General features: G+C 37.7%; 1 protein-coding gene across 4 annotated transcripts in view; it reads left to right on the plus strand.

The window, feature by feature from the left end:
• The window catches only part of LOC146004300 (uncharacterized), a 65,343-nt gene that overhangs the window by 8,434 nt on the left and 33,062 nt on the right, over positions 1 to 23,847 (plus strand). For all 4 annotated transcript variants that reach the window (XM_083143034.1, XM_083143041.1, XM_083143049.1 and 1 more), the window contains exons 3-8: positions 374 to 601; positions 4,802 to 5,855; positions 9,699 to 9,820; positions 17,840 to 18,019; positions 19,471 to 19,601; positions 22,332 to 22,521. In XM_083143034.1, coding sequence (XP_082999160.1) covers positions 374 to 601; positions 4,802 to 5,855; positions 9,699 to 9,820; positions 17,840 to 18,019; positions 19,471 to 19,601; positions 22,332 to 22,521 — 1,905 coding nt within the window. The remainder of the gene's footprint in view (positions 1 to 373; positions 602 to 4,801; positions 5,856 to 9,698; positions 9,821 to 17,839; positions 18,020 to 19,470; positions 19,602 to 22,331; positions 22,522 to 23,847) is intronic.

The raw sequence follows: 23,847 nt of genomic DNA on the forward strand, positions 1-23,847 counted from the left end.
CATTGCAAACACTGTTGGTATTTATGTTCCAAATATGAAAACTTTTTTAAATATCATTTCATTCGTAGCCTTGAATTTTTGAAAATTGCACCTTGAAAACTTATTATAATTTAGTTTTATCTTGGTAGCAAACTGAATGAATATTTGTTCAATTTGCACCTCCCTATTTTTTTTTTTTTTTAAATGACAATTAAGTTTCCCTATGCAGTATCATGCTGTGTGGTTGGGTGGGTGATAAGGATAGGTAGGTTGTATAGTTCATTATTTTTTTCACTTATGTATATATACTTGACCCAGTCTTCATACTGATATTGCCACCTAACCTTACATGATAAAAATTCTCATCTAATTGGTTTGTATTGGTCCATTCCAGAAATTACTTTCAAATGGTGATGGAGCTTCGGGACTCAGGGTACTGAGGGAACTGGCTGTAGCTGTACATAAGCTGAAGGATGAATTGGAACCATCTATGGACATTGCGATTATCTATGAACTGGCTCTTACATGCTGTCTCTGTATTTCTAAAATGTCTGAAAAATTAGAGGGTATAACTAACTTTGGCCCTGCACTTTATCATGTAATGCATTACATTGGCAAAGGGGTAAGCATCGCGGTATATGTTATTTAGGTGCTCCTACTATTTCAGAGGCACAATAAGCATAATTTTTGCAAGTAATGTGAACACGTAGCAATTATTGTTCCCAGTTCTGATTGTGTACTAGTTGCACAGGAGTACGAGGAACATGTTTAGAATATTGGAAATGGTCGTGAAACTAAGTTTGAGGTTCAGCAAGATCAATTTCTGCATATTAAAGATGCAGAAGGTTTTAATTTGTGAGTATTTTTATTGTGAAACTTAGGTTGGGTAAGTGACTATGCCCAAAAGTTGTTGCTGTCTGAAGTATTCTTTCCATATGGAGTAAGTTATATACACATGTAGGATATGAAGGAAAGTGTGAAAATACTAAGGTGATAATGCTTAATACTTAAAATTCTAACATACTTAAAACATGTACAGTGGAACCCAGATTTTACATTTTCCCACATTATACATTCAGTCTTGATAGTCCCAACATAGCAAAATGTTATAAAACTTGATTTCCACTACCTATATTTATAATGTTGTATAATTTTAAAATTTATCTCCTGTATGATTATGTACCAGCATGCTGCTATATGTTTTGCACCATAACTTTTCACAGTTCTGTAGATACCTTATTATTTGATTCTTTAGTACTTAATATTCGTTATCGCTACTACCTTTTGACAATTTTGTAAATTACCATATTTACTTATGTATAATGCAATTTTTTTTCCAAACTTTTTCCCCCCAAAAAAGCATGGTGCGTATTATGTATGGAATAATTCAGACAGCCAACTTGAAACTATGCATGTTTTCACTATATCACTGCACATGTCAGGTATGTATCAACAGGCACAAATACAAATTAGATCCAACCAAACAAGTTGGATTTCTGTAGTAATAATGATTTTAAGAAACACTACAAAAGTGAAATGGCCATTCCCATGATTTTTCACTTTGTAAGAATGTTTTGTGATGCGAAGAAAGGCGGTGCAATTCTGTCAGGATTCAAACGTGCACCTACTGTGTCAGTGGTATTTGTTGGGTGAGAAATAATACAGGGTGTCTGCCAATCAAGAATGTCAAGAAATCAACAGCTAGGTCAAGAAGTTATGCTTGTTGTCAAGAATGTTTGCTATTTTTTACAGTATAGTAATTTACATTATTATATACCTATACTTGGATTTGATAAAATTTAATATTTGGAAATCTAAAATTGTATTGAGTTGTGGTTAAGATTTTTTCACTTCGTTTCTTAAAAATTACATTCTTATATTCATGAAATTTTGTAAAAATATATTAAAGTAATGTGGCCATTCCCCATCCAGGGTGAGGTCTGAATCATTCATTTTTACATGCATTAATAATAATTAAAGCAAATCTAAATGTCTTGTTAAAGTACAGGTTCAGTTTTCATCTTAACCAGTTAACATAATAACTGTTTATATTTGCTGCAGGAATCAGAATTTTGCTATTTTAATCCATGCTCTTTTAGACAATAGTAATGTATGGTAGCAAGATTTTTATTTTCTTTGAAACAAGTCCAAGTGGCAAAAGAGCTGAAATTGTTAGCAGTTTTAATCTAATTGTACAAATTTCCTGAGGAAAGCTGTATTAAGTGAGGTTAAAATATCTTTTAGATATACGAGGGCTAGTCAAAAAGGAACCGAACTTTTACAAAATTGAGAAAATTGTAATATTCACCAGCTATTTGGACCTGTCTCCTTCAAAATACTCCCTCCACTGTGCACACACAGCTCCCAGCGTTTCTGCCAGTCCTGGAATTCACTGGTCCCGTAGTGAATTCTCCTTGATATCTTCTATTGTCTGAATCTGTGACCTTTGTAGGTGGATTTCAACTGGGGGGAAGAGGAAGAAGTCTGCTGGTGCCAAATTAGGGAAGTATCTAGGTTGTGGTACAACAGGTGTCTGATTCTTTGCCAAAAACTCCTGGACAACAAATGAGGAATGAACGAACATGTACATTATCGTGATGAACCATCCAGAACTTGTTCTGCCATATCTGTGGCCTATTACGCTGTACCCTTTCTTGTAATTGTTGCATGACATTAACATGGAATGCTACATTCACTGTGGAACCATGCTGCACAAACTCCAAATAGCCTCAAATTTGGCCGGGGCTTATTTTTTAAAGAATTTAAAATATAATGACAATTCACATGAATTACAAAAAATAGGTATTTTTCTTCTAGACTACAAAACTGGACTTATTTTTTAAAAAAAATATTTAAAAGGTAATAACAATTCATATGAATTACAAAAAACAGACATTTATCTTCTTCTAAACTACAAAATTGGACTTATTTTTTTAAAGAATTTAAAATATAATGACCATTCACATGAATTACAAAAGAAACATGTATTGCTGTGAAACGTACCTTTCTACGAACGTTGGTTCTCATTTAAACAAGAACTGTGCTCTCCTGTTCTTCTGCTCAGCAAATTTTGTAATTATTTTTTCATTGAAGCCCTCTACGTTTGCAATGTATTCTTTCTCTATTGTAAGCACTGCCAAGGCATTGAGTCTGTCTTGTCCCATTGCATTTCTTAAGCAGGTTTTAATACGCTTCAATGTGCTGAAACATCGTTCAGATTCAACTGTTGCCACTGGAGTTGTTAAAACTATGTTTGTCATTTTTACTGTTTCTGAAAAGGTATCCTCTAAATCATTTTCTATGAAAAACGAATGCAATATACTGATAGAGTTTAGGTTTCTAAACTCTTCACTACAATAAAGAACACGAAGTTTACTCTTTAGTTTTCCCTCTTCTATGAAGGGATAATATTTGGCACAATTCTTACACGAATCATCGAGAAAATCAGACTTCCTCCAGTCATTGAATTTTGCAGGGTCAACTAAATTGAAACACTCCAAATGTTCAGTTGCCCCAAATCTCTCTTCGGCTTGATGAATAATTATATCGCAGCACTCAATAGCGCATGCTGTTTTGTTAACACAACTCATTTTGTATCACGGCTGATGTGTATTTATTTACTTTGGATTCCTCTAAATGTTCATGCAAACTGTTATCTAGCTTAGCAATCTCATTTATTAAATCTAGGAAGATGCCTCTGTTTAAAGATTGTTCTCTTTCGTTATGTCCTCGTAGAGCAAGTTCATGTTGACCACAGAATTTTAAGCAATTGATAATTCTATTTAATATATGCCTATTTGTGTTTTTGTATTAATGTAACACTCGGATGGTCAGGACCTAATTGTTTAACAACAAGTTTTTCTTGGTCACTCAATGTCTGAAATGGTATTGCCAACAAGAAATCCACTTTGTTCATAGCGAATAAAAGCCACCGCAACGCTACACTACAACACGTGGGATCGAACGAACGCGACGCCACCGAATCAACATCCAAACCCATTGCACTCCTCCCTTCGCTCTTTCTGCTAGCACGTGACCTTCACTGTAGGGTGTAGCGTAGACCACGCCTTCCTCTGCGACGAGCCCCGAGATGATAACTGACATCAATGCTGCTAGGAGCGCTGTCGTATCCATTGCTGCTGACGATGAACTTACATCGATAAAAATCGCCTTTTAAAAGATTGTATGATAGTTATGTATTATGGTGATTGAAAATTACGTCATTACGTCCGTTTTTCTTTAGGGGCTAAGCCCCTGAAGCCCCAAGGGATGAGATGCCACTGCCCTGTCAGTCGAAGAACACGATCAACATTGCTTTAACATGGGATCTACTCATTGATCCTTTTTTGGGCTGTGGTGAGGTTTTTTCCAACCCACTACCATTTGCAACACTGTGTTCAACTGAAGCATTCCTCACTATAGGCTTCATGTAACATGTCGTACCTCTAGTTTGAATGTTGTCTGCAATTTCACACAGAATTTCTCACATACTCGCTGCTCTGCCATTCCCTTCACGGTAGGGTAACTGAAAATCGACTTGGGAACTCAACATGATCTACTGCATTACTGTGGTTAGCAAGAGCCTTAAAACTGGGCAAAGTTAATACCTAAGGTCACCTCTAGGCACCACCACTGTCGGGTCTCTTCAACAAATTTATGTACAAACTTTACAAAAAGAGTTTGGTTTATTTTTGAACAGGCCTTGTATGCACTTTGTAAAGTATTCTAAAAACCTTTCAACACCTCAGGAACTATCTATTCAAAGATTTGCATGTTTGTTTAATGTACAAAGTGTTAGAACTCAATTCCTTCTTTATTACAGGACCAAGTGCAATGGATGCTAGATCTCAAGTCCTTCATACAAATTGAGCATATAGAGGAGAAATTGAAGGATACCTTATTTTCTAACATTCATTTGTTGTTAGGAAAGAAAGCGGAAGTGATGCTGAGGAGTCAAGATGAGAAAAGTCAAGCTTTAATAGTGAACACCTTCAAGGAGTCCTTAGAATGTCTTAGTTTATCGGATTTTAACTTGCTTCCCAGGTTCTGTTCTATATTCATGAAGTGCGTTGCAAAATTTGAAAAAGAAAATTACAACAAGGACTTGGTAAATGGATTTTACAGCAGCTGTCTTGAATTTTTACAATCTATGCTCGGCAGATGTGGTCAAGCAGTGTCGTATGATGTTTTTAAGAACATCTTACTGTTACTTGCTGCTGCTTTATCCTATTGTGTCAGGTCCAGAACTGTCAAAGTGTTTGCATCAGTGTTGTCTGCTACGAGTGCAGTTCGTCTTCTTTTTCGTGCGAATGTTGTGTATGAAAAGTGCATGACGGTGTTCGAAAGCAAATGTCTGATTGTGAAACAGTATATCTGGGAACCACCAAACAATCTTGGTTATGAGTTGCAAAGTTTTCATGAAAATGTGTTAGATTTATTTGATCAGCATTTCATGAGCAAGAATAAAGACGTTGCCATGACCCTAATATTGTTGTTGGCTGGCGTCATTCAAGATATGGTAGCCTGTGTGAATAAGGATGACTTTCAGGAGTTAACACAAAGAATTATAAGTGAAGATAGCTACACAAATTTACCAGATGTGTTATTTACTTATGCACGACTATTAAAAGGCATTTCTTCATATCCAAATGCCGTGCCCAATGACAAAATCCATTCCACCAATGGAGCTCCACCTTCTCTCATGGTTTGGAATGTGATACTGCAACTGATAAAGTATGCCTTGGAGTGTGGCAAAGATTGTGACAAGAACTTTTTGTTGTCCACAAATCAAAAGGCTGTGAGTGAAATACTCGGTTACCTTAAGGAGATTAGAACCAAAGATAAGGCAGCGTTAATATCTGGATGGAATTCATATGGTAAGTTTTCGGTAAAGGCTCTATTTGCAGGGGGTGGGAGGCAACCTATCCTTTTACTCCCCTCAGGAAATATAATTTTCTCACCCTTAATCTGATCTCTTTGATGTTTCATAAATCTTAATCTTTGTAACATGCCACAGACAAACTTATATTAGTAGAATATATTCTCTCAAGCTATTGACCAATTCAATTATGGAACAGATTCCAATAGCCAAAGAGAATTTATTCATCATTCATTGCCAGGAAAGCTTCAAGACTTATTTTATATAGTAGTCTGTTCCCCCTTCAGTTAGAAGCAGAAAAAAATTGCTTTCATTTTGCAGTTTATTTTTTTTTTTAGATTGTTGGTATTCACATTTGCTTCTCCCAAAATTTTGCAACAGAAGATCAGTCTTTTACCTTTTTTCAAGTGTGAGGCAGTAGCGGCTCGTGCCTAAAATAACAGGTGAAGAAGTATATTTATAGGCAATGAAAAACAAATAGTAAGTGCCAGTGCCCCCCCCCCCCCTCCCCAATTTAAAACGTCTTTTTTGTCTTCATCCGTCCATCTGGAAAATGGTGTCTGCAACAAATTACACACTAAGTCATTTACTGGGTTCATTGTACAAACCACAGCTCAACACATGAACCCAACACACGATAGGAAACGCGAAACACACACGCGGAACAAGAGCTCGCGAGAACGCAAAGATTTTGCCACAAGCACTGGATGCAATGTTTTCTCCGACGAGAGAACTGCTTCATCTAGCAGGCGACACCCGTTCAAGGCCAACGCTAGGTGACGTCACCGTTGCCATGACAACCAACTAAGTTTTCCGCAACCTAGCGGTGTTTGCTCTTGGGTTGGGACGAACTCAATATGTGCGTAGCACCGAGCGGCATGTTATTTGAGTATTATCGTGTGCGTTCTGCTGGGAAATAGTTTAATTTAACAAGCAAATGAAAAATGTCAATATTAATTTGAAAATTAGGTGAAAACATCTGCACTTGTTGCACTTGGCCAGCCGCCACTGGTGTGAGGAAAGAAAAAGAGAGGGAGCAGGCACATTCTAAATGTCTGACCACAGAAATGATAGAAAATAAAGAAGTAAAAAACAACTTAATATTGCAAGGAGCTGCACCAGCCCCAGGATTCAAACACAAGTTACTTACATGACTGCTGTACCCTACTGACAGGAAAACTGCAGTTCTTGTACCAGTAGTGCAGCCGGCCCCCGTGGCAGAGTGTTTAGCACATCATGCTATGATGCCAGGGGTCCCTGGTTCCAATCCTGGCCTGGGCATGGATGTTTGTGAGAGTCCATTCATCAATTTCATCATATCAGCACTCATCTCCATCTTCGCAAATTAGCCAAAAGTGGCACAAAAAGTGAAGTACAGCAAATCGAACAATCAATCAAACCAGCAGTGCACATATCCAGTATAAATAAAATATCAAACGTATTGTGAAAATTAGAGTTGGAACAATATGAAATTTTGGCCAATATCGATATAAAGATTTCCCCGAAAACCCATATTCCACCGATCCAATATAATATGACAAATGTTCCATAATGAACCTGTGTTTAATGTATGTTACAAGGTAATATCAATAGGTTTTGCTTGTAATTATGTACTGAAATATTTACTGTACAGAGTACAAGAATTATACATTTACTCATATTCATTAAAAATATAAGTATTGGTGGCAATTTTACCATTGCACCTATATGTCCATATCAGGTGATAGAGTACCGATTAAACTGTCGTATTTTTAATGAAAAACTTGAATGGAAAAATTGAACTCTGTATTTATTGCATTTAACTGTGATTCTGTTGGCTTTTACTATAGAAATGTATTTTGCAAGACAAGGTACATGATTTTTTATATTTAATTAATATAAGCACATTGTGAAAAATGTATGTAATCTCAAGCTGCAATATATTTATAGAAGACTGTGGAGGCACATAGTGGTTCGGATCCCACTTTGAATTGATTAACCTTCTTACTGTGCTTAAAGTGGACTTAAAACACAAAATCAATTAATACAGAAATAAGATTTTAAAAATTGCAGTTGATTATATTGAGCAGCCACGGTAGCTCAGTCGTTGGGACGTCTAATTACCATGCGAGTGACCCAGATTCGATCCCCGGCGGGAAGATCCGGGACTTTTTCAACCTGTTCAAGTGTCTCCAGCGCCCACCCACCATTGTGTAAAGTGGGTACCTGGAGGAAACTCTGGTGTGTAAAGGCAGCCGGGAGCATGGTGCTGATCACATCAACCCCAGCTCGGCAGAGATCAAGAAAGTGCGGGGCCCTAACCCTACACCCCCTATACGCCTTCATGGCATGGTGTAAAGCACAGGGGGCAACTTTACTTTAGTTGATTACCGTATTTACACATGTATAATGCGCACTTTTTTCCAAAATTTTTGCACCCAAAAACTTCGGTGCATATTATGCACACAATATTTTTTTAATGTTTACGGAACCCTATAATGTTATATATCATTGTAAAGCTTGAATTCTGTAGTTTCTGAATATGGAAATAGTATTTCATTCAAGATGGCAACACTAATGTGAATGCAGTTCAAATGAATTCGTCACAAAATGAAGGAACGTTCTGATTTTTGTAGTAGTTTGGATGAAAGAAAAGAAGGAGAAAGAAAATAATAATTAAACTGTATTACTGGCCAAATAATTTGACATATATGGATTGTGTAAATGCCTTCATGAAAGAAATCATGGTCTGGTAACTGCTAGTTTGACAGTACCGAGTGTTACGTCAGTCACGGAAAAAGTATATATTTTGAAGTTTTTTTTTAGAAAATGTAAAGAGAAAATGAGCAAAACCACGCATAAAGAGTTTAAAGGCCATTTTCCACGATGTTTCACTTTGTAATATAATGTTCTGCTGCACAAGAAAAGCAGTGCCATTCTGGCAGACTTTAAGCATGCACCTCCCATCACATGGGATGTGTATCAGCTCTATTTGTTGGATGAGAAATAACAGAAAATAACTTCCTGAGTACTGCAAATCAATAACGTAATACTGATCTCCCTTTCTACTATTACAGAATAAATATGGTGGTTAAAGAGTGAAAGCTTTGGGAGGCTAAACACAGTGGAGGGAGAGGGGAGGGAGAGGGGAGGGGGCTTGGGTTGGTGACTTACTGTTTACACAAGAGGATATTCTCCTCTTGGTCCACATAGCAACAGGAGACTCATTGAATAGGTATGATGTCACTAGCTCTTGATTGGCATAGCAACAGCTTTACGACCTACAACTAAGAAAGCCATTTCTTGAACCTGGATTATACTGCGCATTATACACGAGATAAAATTTTTTGTCACTTTTCCCCATCAAAAACCAGGGTGCGCATTATACACATACACGTAAATATTATATATTGATATACTAATATGTCATAGACCAATATTGATTAAAAGGTAAAAAAAAAGTAAAGTGTTCCCCTGTGCATAGCACCACACCATGAAGGCGTATAGGGGGTGTGGGAGTAACACCCCACACTTTCTTGATCCCGTCGTGAGTGGGGGTGATGTGATCAGCATCATGCCCCTGACCGCCTTTACCCACCAGGGTTTCCCCCAGGTACCCATGTTATTCGATGCTGGGTGGGCACCGGGGCCGCTTCGACCGTTAGAAAAGTTCCCGGATTTGAACCGGCCGGGGATCGAACCCGGGACCTTGAGCATGGTAGTCAGACGCGTTACCGACTGAGCCAAATATTCTATTTCTCATAATAATACAGAAAGGTTTATGTTAACATTGTTCAGGGCATGTTGTGATCTGGCTGTAGTATCAGGGAATCTTAAGAGGCATGTTAATTTCTTCTTGCAGGATACAAATTTTGGCACATGAGCTTCCAGTACCACAAGATGACACTGCCTGAAGCTGCAGATCCGCTAATGCACCTCCATTGTCGCTACTTCTGCATGGTTCTGTCTCCAGAAAATGTAAAGGTTAGTTCTGTTTCAGGGTGACTACTCACCGGGAATTCCTTGAATTCTGGGAATTATGTGTGAATTATTGGCTCCGGGAATTACGCATGATTTCTGTTTGATTTTTTCTCCTTAGACGTGAAAAACTGCAACTCTTATTAATCCCAATCCCATTGAATTTATAAATATATATATAAAAGACCTGAAGCAAGTTTTTCACTATTCAGCTTTTATTTTTATCAAAGATTGAAAAGAAAAGAAAGCTGCATGGAAAAAAATGAATTCTCTCAATCCGTTTGCTTTGTTAGTGTCCTTTGCACAACAATCTGTCTGACAGATGGAAGATTGTTGCAAGATAAGATATCTTGAAGTTCATTAGGTACATTTGAAGTTCTTATTCAATTAATAATTTTTCGTAGATTACTATATCCTGCATCATTTATGACTTGTGTTTGTAGGTGTATTTCTAGTAGGAGTATGTGAAATTGCAAATGTATAGTCCACACCTTTATATTCCATTCAAGTGAATTGAATTAGAAATTGTGGATACATTGGAATTCACACAGACTCTTTATGTTGTTAATATATTTGTGTGGGTGGTGGTAGGCGGTAAAAAAAAAGATTGAAATAGGGAAAACATGTGCTTGTACCCTTGAATTTTTGGAAAGTTTGCCTTGAAAACCAGGAACTTCACTTGGAATTTTATCATGGTCCTAGAGTGGCTACCCTGTGATTGTATCATCAGTCAAAATTCTTGCATTTGTTCAATTTGCTGTGTGTTTCAGTGCTGATAATTATTGATGAAATAGATGAAAGATCATACAATGAAATGTATGCCTTACCAATGATTCTAACCTAAAGCATCTGGCTTGGTAACATGTTGGGGATCTTTCAGACTGAAGTGACAATTGACATGTGCTCTTATAGTGTATAAGCAAGCACTCAACTTGCATGTGCGAATATCAGACCGAGATGACACAATCTATGGTACATTAAAAAAAAAAACCTGCCCAATTCTGATCAATATGCAAGCAGCACATGTAGCTTGTAGTGTCGCTTCAGTTTCAAAGGTTACATTGATTACTGAGGGTCTGCTTCCAAGTGACATGTGTCGCTTGCTGCTTTGGTATTAAAGCTTCCTTAGACTAATTACAAGTGTATGAGGTTAGATTTTTATTTAGTTCTGAGCTTTTCGCTCCTTAGTCATCATCAGAGTTAGGATTTTTAGGTGTGCACCTTTTTTTCGTAGTGAAAGTGAGACCTCTCTGGAAGGACTCAGTGTGTGAAATGTTGCCTCAACGTGAGAATGGAGCTAATTTTCCAGCACCTTTTTTCCCCTTTTTTGATAAACTTTCCCCTTCCCTCCCTTTTCTGGGACATTTATCCATTTTCCCCCTTTTTCGTGTTCTTAATCGCTTTTCCTCCCTTTTTTGTGTCCTTTTACTGGTGGTGTTAAATATATTTCCTCAGCAAATCATTGAATTATTTTTTTTCGCGACACTTTTTCTCTTTAAGATGTTTTCACATTGTTAACTGAAATTGAATGTATTTAAACTGTGCTTGATTGTTGCCCATTTGAAATCAACAATGGAAAGACCGCTACTGATATGCTCCAGATCACCGTTATTTTTTTTAAGATAGAAGGAAGAAGCAGTGAAGCAACAATGTGTTTCTGAAGTGGTGGGTTTCGCGTTTCATGTGTGCGCAGTGGACAGATATTGTTTGTGGATGTAAATTCCTTACCTGCTTTTTCACTCTCTTAGATCCTGTTAGTGCATGTACTTTACCGTGCCGAAAGTGCCCAGATCCCGATTTCTCAGTCTGGCTCAAGAATTTAAGCACGAGTTCATAGAAAGTAATGGAACTGTTATTCGATGCACGGTTTGTGATATGGGAATCTGGTGAAAAACACCAGAGAGATTGCATCCAGCAACATATTTCCAGCTCTAAGCATCAAAAGAACAAGAATCTGCAAGGAAGTAAATCTCGGCAGCCTCTCTTACGCAATGCATTTGAGCAGTGTTCTTCCAAGAACCAAAATTTAAAGGAATTTAATGTTCACTTGTGTTCACTTAACAAGGTGAACCATCCGGCCTTGAAAGGGTTCCTTAAAATGTACACACGGTTGTCAGTTCCCGATGAGAGTACGTTAAGGAAAAGCTATATTGAACCTGTGTATGAAGAAACTGTTCGTAAAATTAAGGTGAAAGTGTCAGATTGCGATATAGCTGTCATTCTGGATGAGACGACAGACTCAATGCAACGATATGTTTTGAACATTTTGGTTTTTCCTCTGACAGGTGAGGGAGGAAGTTAAGCCCATGTTACTAAACATGTATGAGTTGCAGACAACCAATGCCAGTACAGTGATGCAGTCATTTATGGATTTCTGTCAAAAACTATGGCCCGGTGGAATTCAGTTCGAAAAAGTTGTTGTTGTAGTTACTGACCAGGCTCCCTACATGCTTTCAGCATTTAACCAATTGGAGCCCTTGTTCCCTAAGTTAAAGCATGTAACCTGTTTGGCTCATGCCCTTCACAGGGTTTCTGAATCTATTAGGAACGAATACTACATTGTAAATGAGTTCATATCTGATCTGAAGATAATACTCCTTCAGGCCCCGAGTCGCATTCTTCCCTACAGAGAAACTAACAGCCTGCCCCTGCCACATTTCCCCATCATTACTCGCTGGGGATCATGGATTGAGTGTGCTGCATTTCTGTGTAAAAATTTTTAAAAAATTAAGGAGTTTGTGCTTTCCCTGTATTCAACCGACGCAGGTGCAATTTCCAATCACAGCAACTTCTCCTCCCAGACAAGATAGATGATTTGCAAAAATAATTATTTTGTGTACAGTGGTGGAAAAAAGTTCTTCCCCATAAGACTTTAATGGCAGTAAATAATGCCGGAAAGGTAGGCAACACACATTGCAACATTAGGTGATCGGGTGATTCTGTCTGTCTCAAGAAGCAACTCGTCTTTCATGCAACAGCCAACAGATAGAGGAAATGTAGGAAAGTCACGTGAATTCAGGTGGAATGTTGTTCGTCATAAAATCGCCTTTTCTCAAGCCGGGTCGCAGAACCGACAAGAGTTATAGCCTATGTCCGAAAATGATTCCCCTAAAACCGTTGAACGAAACGCTAAAATAATTCTTGCCTTAATTACAAAGGCTACTATACTATATGTGCTGCGGTAGCTCGGTCGTTAGGGAGTTTGATTACCATGCGAGAGATCTGAGTTCGATCTCTGACTGGAGAGAATTGGAATTTTGTCCACCTGTTCAAGTGGCTCCGGCGCCCACCCAGCGTCGTATAAAGTGGGTATCTCTAGGAAACTTGAGGGGGGAGGGGGGTAAAGGCGGCCAGGGGCGTGGTGCTGATCACATTATCCCCACCTTCGGCCGTAACAAGAAAGTGTGGGACCCTAACTCCGCACCCCCTACACGCCTTCATGGCTTGGTGCAAAGCACAAGGTAGCACTTTGCTTTTTCATTTACTATACGTCCCGATTTTGTCGGAACAGAACTTTCTAATTTCTATGTGGACTTTCTTCCAAGTTCCGTAGGGATGTGAATAGGCTCCAGTTTTTCTTGACACAATTCATCCATGTTATATTTTGTTATAAAAACCACGGCCGATATCCTGTGTGGGGGGGGGGCTATAATTCAAACATGTGAGGTGATACTTTTCTCACTACTCCATTCTCCGATTCTTCGTATCAGAAATAAATCTTAATTGCACACACTGAAAATGTAGCATTTCCTACATCTTAGCACGCAAATATCTAGCAGGAAAGTAATGTGTAGGCACATACCACTTTAAACTGTAGGTGCATTCCCGATTAGTCTTACTGAGCATAAAGTGGACTTAAGACACCAAATCAACCAACCAACACAATCCCATTATCGTCCAGATTATCGAAACCATTACCTTCGTCGCGAATAACATAAGCAGGAAGACAGTGTGAAATTACCGAACAGAAACAGAACCTAGAACGGCTAGATTAGATTAAATCGACGATACAGCACGCGTTCTGAAATGAAGAAGAATACGAAAGTTGAAGGACCTCGATACACACACACACACACCTTTCCTCCCCTCAATGGTAAGATATCTTTCATGCAGATAAGCCTTTACGTAGGCCTTCAAGGCCATGACGAGAAAGTGTTTTACATGCAATGACGGGACCAAAACACAGGTCTAGTTTGATATGAAAGCTGTGTTCCTCCTTATTTCGTACGTCATTGATAACATGAACACTGGCCTCGTCTGCTAACCCTAGTTTCGTAGAGCAGACGCCTGTTTGCCACCCTTTGGTTCCGTGACCTTCGCTCGTAGTTAGCAAGATTCAATGACTCACCAGATACCTGTTGCCTGTGAGCTTATACAAGAATAGATATTTCGTTAGCGTCTGTAAGTATTTTTTCATCTGCAGTTATATCAGTTAACGTTCGAATTGTTTCCTAATGGTTACGTTATTTATAAATTAGTTCTCGAGAGTGAGCTTTCTATCTATTTGTATAGGGGGGGCTATACAGCCTGCATGTATTATTTTTTGCCTGAAACGAGAAGAAATTCCAAGACAAGAAAAAGAGTCGTAGAAGAGTAGTTAACAAAAAAAAGAAAGAAGAAAACGAAAATGTAAATGTTTAAATAAATTATTGTATAGATCGATTGTATAATATTTTCTCATGGAGCCTCCTCGTTGGCGTAATGATAACGTCGTCACCTTATAATCAAGGGATCCCGGGTTCGACACACCTTTGATGCATGTAGTAGTTCGTATGTCATTTTAAACTGAAGCTCCAGTCCAGATTAGCTTATCTGTGCAGAAAAACTAAAAAAGAAATTGTCACAGTGTAAGAAGATTTCATGTTCAACCACATACAAAAGGGAATAATTTATTCCATGTTGGAGTTCACATTTATAGCATCTAACCAATACGATTATGGATAGCAACGTATTTTCTCAGAACCATTTTAATTATACGTGCGTGATAAAATAACAGAAGTTGAGGAAAGAGAAAGCCAAGCGAAACACAGATTCCTTCTCCAGAATTTCAAATCTCGTTACGTAAGGTTCTGGGTTGAAGTCCCGGTCACGCATGACTCTCTTGTTCTTGCCCTTTTATCTGCTCTACTGTATTTCATCATAAATCGTCGTTAAGGTTTACCTACAGGGGAGGAATAATGACAATAATTACCAATACAAAGCCAATAACGAACAGAACAACAACTCAATTAGGGAGATATCAAGAAAGAAACAAGACTTTACAGTGTCTCCGTCTCTCGGTTTTTCGAATTGAAAATTGCTCTCCCGTTCTCGGTCTCTGCTAGTTAAATATAGAAATCGAAAAAGTATGTGAAGATACATATATTTCATTTATCCCGGTTTTATAGGAGATTTCGTGAGAGATGAAATAAGTACTCTTCGATCATGTTTATTTTTATTAGTTTTGTTACGTAACATCACTTTTATTCCTAGTCGCGGACGAGTGACCATTACATGAAATTAATGACGAAATACTCAAACACCTGTGACAAGGAGGGTACTCAAATCCGGGAACTTTGGTGACGAGATCGAAGGTTGACCACTTAATGTGCTTGCCCACCGAGTCTGCTTAATGTTGCTTGTGTCAGGTAATTCGAAATAACTGTCAATATCCCACATTCATTATCATTTGTTTCATAATTTATCTTATTGATGTTATTAACCTGAAGTCGAAGAAATAGTTGAAAGGCAATAATGCAAGATTGAATGTCTATGATGTTACTTCGTGCCGAATAATATGACGTGATATTATGATATGAATATATTAATAATATAATATGCCTAGTCATTCCATTGATTGCTCCCAATTGCGCACACAAAATATGATATAATGTCCACTCCTAACCAACCTCCGTGGCGAAGTGGTTAGCACAGCGTGCTACGACAGCATGGCCCCTGGTTCGAATCTCGGCTTGGCCATGGGTGTTCTTGGTGAGTGTCCGTTAATCAATGTCATCATATCATCACTCATTACTCATCTTCATTGTCGCTATTTGCCAAAAGTGAAAGAATAGCGACACTAAATAACAAAAATCCAATCAAATGGAACATCTTCACCGATTTAATTCTATACCGTATCAAATTCCCAGTTTATTACTGCTTCTTGCTTCATTTTACTGCATCTCAATTGTTTTCCGATTCGAAAAAAATTGGAATGTTGAGCAGTTGATTGTGCATTGTTTCGTTGTTTGGATTGTTTAATTAACGTCGCATTAATTAGTTTTAGACCAATCGTGACAGAGGGAATCGAGAGCACAAAGGAAGGGGAAAAGACAAGTTAGAGACCACGGCTCTCTTTAAAGGTAGGATTCCTTGAACACGACTGAAGTGACTGCAGAATATTATGGATAAAATTTGTTTCGCTTTTTCCTTTTATTTCTGTTTCAGTTATTTTACTTCGCTTTTCTTCTCCCACTGGCGTTAATCGTGTCGGTGAGGAAGAATTATAAACTCGTGAAATGGACGATGGGGCAAAAAATATATATGCCTCTCCCACGGTTCGAAACTGTGACCACAAAATATTGTCTTATTTTTAAAATTTACGCCAAATATGGTTTCACTCGTCTCTTTCTCAAGGCGTTCCATTGCCTCTCCGATGGCATAGTGGTAACGTCTTCGACATGTAATCAAAGGCTTACGAATTCAATACCAGATAGAAGGAACATTTGGTTCGAATCCCACTTTAATCTGTAGGTCCAGTGCATAAACTGGACTTAAACAATTAGCGTGTGGAATGTGGCCTGTGATGAGAACCATAATTTCAGTGAACCTTCTTGACAATGACTAGTATCACTCGAAAAATATTTTCTTACGAGTAGATCTTGTTAAGAAGCCAGTTGCTGAAATGTTCTTCTTGAGGCCACGTAGCACCCAGCTGTTGTTTGGTGTTGCTGGGGCATGAGTCATGTGACTCATGCTATCAATGCTCAATCCTTCCCGAGAACTGAGATCCACCAGACAAACTTAAGCGAATAATTTGTTATTTGGGTTGCATAAACAACAGGCTTTAAGACGTTACGAAATTCTAGATCCCGTGGCCCAGGTAATTCTTTCTCCGACTGTACATTCCTACAAGTACCTGAAAAGGAAAAACAATGTGATATCTTTACTACTGTGAGGGGGCAGTTAGATAGTTTTGCCAGAGACAAACTTGAGGCTACTGTTGACAAGAATCCGCATGGTTTGGAATTTGCCACTTCCACAGAGTTTCCATTCCAAGTGAATACTAAGTTTGCCCCACTTGTTTCTGTGGATGTAGAGAGAAGCTTCAGCTTATATAAAGATATTTTATCTCCAAAAAAGAAACAAACTCACTTTTAAAAATTAGAAATGCTTAATGTTGTAAGATACAACATCTTTGTGTTTTTTCCTGACTCTGGTGAATAACTGTAACACAACCTATGTGTGTGATGTGTACACACCTTCGAGTGAATAGCTTAGACTAATAAAATAGGAAAGAAAGTTTTAATAAATAGTATAATTATCAGCACCTTTTTTTCCCCCAATTAGCACCTTTTTTGCCCCTTTTTGGGTCTTATTTTAGCACCTTTTCCCTTCCTTTTTCCCAATGAAATTTTCCCCTAAAAATCCTAACTCTGGTCATCATCTATAATCACTTGATCCCTGTTCGTGACTTGCAGCAGTTGTTAAAAATGTATTTTCTGTTTTGTTGCATTATTTGCATGTATTTTAAGTATGAAAACAAATTGGATATCATAATGGAAAGACTGATGTTATGTTTTAGTTTTATTTTGTAACCACCATTTATGTTTATGCACTAGAAGCCTCATTTTGCATTTCCTGCATTCTACATTTTGTACAAAGAGGTCTCTGAAACATGTACAATCATGGTTCATCCACCATCATCAAATAGTCTATATTTTAACTCAAAAGCATTGTACAAAATCAATGAAAAAGTTTTAGGCACAATAAAATTACTGATAAGATAGTTTGTCAATTTTCTAATTTTTAATATTTGTCTTGAAGGATTTTTGGAAATCTGTGGATGGGTATTCAAAGATACTCCAAGAAATGGGGAAACTAAAGGATGCTTTGATGTACTTGACAATTGCTCTTATTATCTCACCTGATTGCCAAAAGGAAATTTTCAGACGCTGGTGCAATATCAAGAATTGCGCTAAGCTTTGCAACAGGAATGAAATCCAGGTAAGTTGTTTGCAATACAGCTACATTGTTATGTAGAAGCTTTTCTTTGGAATTAAATTATAGTACTACTGGAAAGAGTACTGTTCATTACATTATTTCATGCAGGACCATAGGAGGTGAGTAGGTGGGATTCCACACTTTTGTTATATACACAGTGCGGCAATTTAAAATCGAGACTGATTTTTTTCCCGCTGTAGGTGATGCCGCTGTGCAAGCATTCTGTGGTGCGAACAATTGAGGGGTATCTCACAAACAACTGGTGCAGAGTTCGTTGACCTTGAGTGACATTGCCACATGTGGCATTGTTGAGTGTGGGAACGTGTCTTGAAAGTGCGTCGTGATTTCAACATGAAAAAAAGAGCAAACATCATGTTTTGTGTGTGCCTGGGTAAAGCAATTCACATGTTGCAGCCAAGTGTATGGGGACAATTGCTTATCCCTTACGCATTTGAATGGCACAGGTGTTTCACATGAAGGACGGGAGTCAATTGAAGATAACGAGTATCCGGGTGCAGCAAGGACGGTGAGAACACCAGAATTGGTTGAGAAAATGAGGACAATCATTCCTAAATACCGAAATTACACACAGACACTTACTGCTGTATTTTATCTTGAGGTTATAAAATGTTTGGTGCAAAGAATAACACATGTGATGCCCGAGTATCAGGATGATGGTAGCTGATGTCTGCTTCATGACAATGCCCCAAGTCACAAGGCTGTGATTGAGAAGGACTTTTTGACCCAAAAGGGAATCCGTATATTGTCACATCCTGCCTATTCACCAGATCTGCCCTGTGTGATTATTTTCTGTTTCCTAAACTAAAATCTGCACTGAAAGGTTCGTACTCTGATGATGTACCGACCATCAAGAGGGCTGCGACAAGGATTTTGAACAGCATTACACAAAACAAATTTCAGCAATCCTTCCATGCACTAGTAGGCAGGGTGCAATGGCAATGATGTGTGGATGCAGGAGGGTCCTACTTTGAATGATCCCATGTAAGTAACTTTTTATGAACACATGTTTATTTTTTACACCAGTCTAAATTTCAAATTGCCACACTGTGTAAGTTATATTGGTGATAGTGTGATCAGCACCATGCTCTAGACACCTTTTCCCCTTCCAGATGGATGGGCACAATAGCCACTTAGGCAATGATATTGATGGAAACATTCCTACCTAGATCATCATCCTCATGAATCGAACCTGGACCACCTGCCAGCAATCGGACACCCCACTAACATGATATTGTGGAGTGATACTCAAAAAGTGTGGGAATTTGATCTGTTCCGCTGGAGATAGTGATATTGCAACGCTGAGTTTCACTTCTATAACCATTTAAGGATATAGTTTATTTATGAAATCATTAATACTGTATTTATTTTGTTCCATTATTTTATTTTATGATTCATATCACAATTTTTAATTTGTGTTATTTTTTATGTTTCAGAATTGCACAGTTTACCACATCCTCACAGAAGATTGCTCTCAGTTGGAAGATATTTATCCAGCCCTTGACCTCTCGGTTACAGATGCTATTATTCTGCTCAAATATGAAATCAGAGCCTATGCTGCTGAAAGGTAATGCAAAGTATAAGAAATGTACAGGCTAGGATACTCAAATGTCAGCTGCACGTTATATTTGATTGCCTTGATTATTAAATGTGTAGAAGGTGATTTGAGCCAATTTGTAACCCTTCCTCAATCACTCAACAGTCTGTGTGTGAATCGGAAATGAGTGAAATGTCTTCTGCTGACAGCAAGGACCAAATGGAAACCAAAGAAACATCGCTTACGTACATGCTATTGAAACTTTGTAGTTTATCCTCACTTTATTTCTGTCATGTTAAAGAAACTAGTTTTGCACAGTTTTTGTGATAGTTGGTGGTGCTCTATACACATGTATGCAATCCTGCATACCATTGTTTGGCAAGCATGGGAAGAACAAGAGCTTAGTCCAGATGCAGTTAGCAGATACCCAACACACATATCCAGAAACATTGTATGTTTTTATTTACTTTATGGTACTAATTAAATTAATCATTAGAAAGGGGGCAGATACAGTACTCCTGTTTGTTCCTCTCATAGTGATCAATTTATTTAATAAAGTAAGTAAATTCATGTTTGTGGAATAAAAGACATGGTAGTGTAATAAATACACATATTTTTTCACAAGTCACTATGTGGAATTTGGGTTTACCAAAATTAATAGAATCATTACAAGTATGTCTCGTGGAAAATGTTAGTAATTTGCTTGCGTGCATTTTTTGAAGTAAATGAAGTAAGAAACAATGCATAACAGTTGGGCTGAAAAGTTCGTAGGCTGACTCATAGATGGCGTTACTAGAATTAAATCCATGTGATTTTTACTTAGTACTAACCTTCAAAAGATACGTGTATAAATTTCACAGCTGCCGGATAATTAGTTCGTGAGATATAGCATTGAGAGTGAAGCAGCTTTTGTTATTGTGAAAAAATTGATAAAAAAGAATTTCGTGTGTTAATAAAGCATTGCTTTTTGGCGAAAAAAAATACTGTTGAAGCCAAGGCTTGGCTTGATAAACATTATTCGGACTCTGCACCAGAAAAATCAACCGTTGAGAAGTGGTTTGCTAAATTTAAACAAGGCGAAATGAGCATCGAAGACGATGCACGCAGTGGACGCCCCAAAGAGGCTGTTACCGACGAAAACATCAAAAAAGTCCACAAAATAATTTTAAATGATCGTAAAGTGAAGTTGATCGAGATAGCTGAGACTTTAAAAATATCAAAGGAACGTGTTGGACATATTGTGCATGAATATTTGAACATGCGAAAGCTGTGTGTAAAATGGGTGCCGCGCGTGCTCACAATCGATCAAAAGCAACAACGTTTTGATGATTCGGAGCAATGTTTAGCGATATTCAATCGTAATAAACACGAATTTTTCCGTCGATATATTACAATGGATGAAACATGGCTCCATAACTACACTCCAGAGTCCAATCGACAGTCAGCCGAGTGGACTGCACGTGATGAACTGAATCCAAAGCATGGAAAGACGCAACAGTCGGCTGGCAAGGTTATGGCATCAGTATTCTGGGTTGCGCATGGTATTATATTCATCGATTACCTCAAAAAGGGCCAGACCATCAACAGCGATTATTACATAGCTTTGTTGGAGCGTTTAAAGTTTGAAATCACGAAAAAACAGCCCCATTTGAAGAAGAAAGAAGTGCTGTTTCATCAAGACAATGCACCGTGTCACAAATCAATGAAAACGATGGCAAAATTATATGAATTAGACTACGAATTGCTTCCCCATCCACCATATTCTCCAGATCTGGCCCCCAGTGACTTTTTCCTGTTTGCAGACCTTAAAAGAATGCTCGCTGGAAAGAAATTTAGCACTGATGAAGAGGTAATCGCCGAAACTGAGGCCTATTTTGAGGCTAAAGAGAAATCGTACTATAAAAATGGCATCGAAAAATTGTATGACCGCTATAATCGTTGTATCGCCCTCGAAGGCAACTATATTGAATAATAAAATCGAATTTTGTCAAAAAAATATTTTTTACTATGTTAGCCTACGAACTTTTCAGCCCAACTGTTACATTTAAGAACAGTTTATCAGTAAAAGTAATTAACTCTCTAGCCTTCTTAGACCCGGAGGTTTATGGCTGCAGCAACACAAGCCTTCCATCTGTCCCTATCCTGGGCAAGATCAAAACAATATTTTTAACCCTACCAATTTCCTTTAGGTCCATCTCAAGGTTATCCCTCCATCTTTGTCGTGGCCTTCCTACAGGTCTCTTACCATCAAGTTTCCCATCAAGAATCCTGTAAACTCTTCTTTCCTCTCCGATTCGTACCACATGGCCTGTCCACATAAGTCTTCTTGATTTAATTATTTGAATAATATCTGGACAGGAATATATATTGTGCAATTCTACATTATGTAAACTCCACTCACCTGTCTTCTCATCCCTTTTAGGTCCAAATATTTTCGTAAAGATTTTATTTTCGAATACTACTCTTAATTAATTTATGTTAGTCTTTTAATGTAAGGGACCAATAAAAGTAGTAAATTAACATTTTTATTTGGGATTTAAAGGACAAACGCACAATATTCCACATACTTTAATAATATTCACCTTGACTCACTGTTTTTATTTCTGAAATATGCCATATACTTTATGGTAGGCAATATTTAATAAAAATATTTGATTTTGATGAAGATTTTTTTCATGTTGTTTTATATGTGTCAATTAAAGCCACTTCAATGGATTGAGATGCATGTTTTACTTGGTATTTTATTTGAATTACTTTCAGTGTTGAGATGTATGATGCCATATTGGCTGCAGGAAATGTTCTACAGTATGAAGCTGTAAAGGTAGTTGACAGAGTGGAAGGAATGGTGAATATTGTTTCTGTGCTCTGGGACAAAGAAGAGAATATAGCAGATATGGGGGCCATCAAATTGTGCAAGAAGATTATTTCACTGCTGAAGGATGAAGAAAAGGTATGTGTGTGTTCTGAATTTTAGTAAAACCACACTGCAAATAAATGTTGTAAAGGCTTGTCACTTTACATAAAAGTGAAATTTGTTCAAAGTGGTTAAACAAACAAGTAAGTGGACAATTAGAAGTCTTTCATTTTGTGAGGGTGCATGTATTTACCTCATTAACCCATTACATTCCATGTATTGTTATAATTAAGAGCAGATTTATATGCACTAAAAAGGCCAAAATGTGCATTAAAAACTGGCAAAATATGCACTATAAATTTTAAAAATGTGTATTACAATCTATATATGCTTTATGACTTCCCAGGGGGCATGCCACTGACCACATAATTCCAACATTTGAAGCTATTCCAGCCTATAGACCCATATTTCCAGCATAGTTGGCTAATATGGTTAGTGAAAAATATTACATTTCTGTCTATTTATACTGATATAGACTATTTAGAAAGCAGAAAATGATGAGTAATTGCTGGAACTTATTTTAGTTTTTTGTCCCAAATAACAGGATAATTATGCACTAGTTTTTAACATCTAAGCAATGGTAAAAATACCCTCCATTACATGCAAAATTTTGTAAATGAAATTAAGAGAGTTGCACAACAACTGCTGTTACGCAATCAAAAAAGTTGATTGAACTATACTGTTGCACAAAGTCTACAAAACCCCAAAATCCTGGCGAAAAGCAAAAGGACTAGTTTCCTACTGTAATCTTATATATAGAGAATACACGGACAAAAGTGGTAAAAATCAAAATTAAGAGAAGAAAACCCTATTAGATACCATTGTGGATAAAATTGACAGAAATTCAATGAATAGTCAAAGGACTCCTTAGAAAACACTGTGCTTAACCCTTATGGTATGGAATAAGGGACCCATGATGTTCACAGTGGAACCATGAAAGGTGTGTGTTAGTGCGAGAAAGCATCCATAAAGATCAATTATCATTTGTAATGACAATAGTAGTGTACTGGGTGGGAAATAACCTTTTGCTAGGGGTCCACAGTAAAAAGTAACAACAATTAAGGAATTATGGTAATACCAATTGTTTACTACGACAATTGTGGTTACAAAAACAAAATTAAATGTTAGTACGTCTGCCGTTTGCTTCTCTCACAGCACGAAGACGATCAGGGTAGGAGCTCAGAAGATTCGCAAACAAACCCGTATTCCATTCCATGTCACGGAGGACTTGTTCCAGATGTGCAAGAGTGTTGCCCGGAAATAGCAATCATCGTACATTTTCTTCCAATTTTTAGTTACCCAACGTTCACTTCGATGCAGTTTCTTTGCGACCCATTTGCGCTTTATGAATGCTACTCCACC

The sequence above is a fragment of the Lepisma saccharinum genome, chromosome 1 (genome assembly GCF_977018435.1).
Source record: "Lepisma saccharinum chromosome 1, izLepSacc3.1, whole genome shotgun sequence".
Taxonomy (NCBI): Eukaryota; Metazoa; Arthropoda; class Insecta; order Zygentoma; family Lepismatidae; genus Lepisma; species Lepisma saccharinum.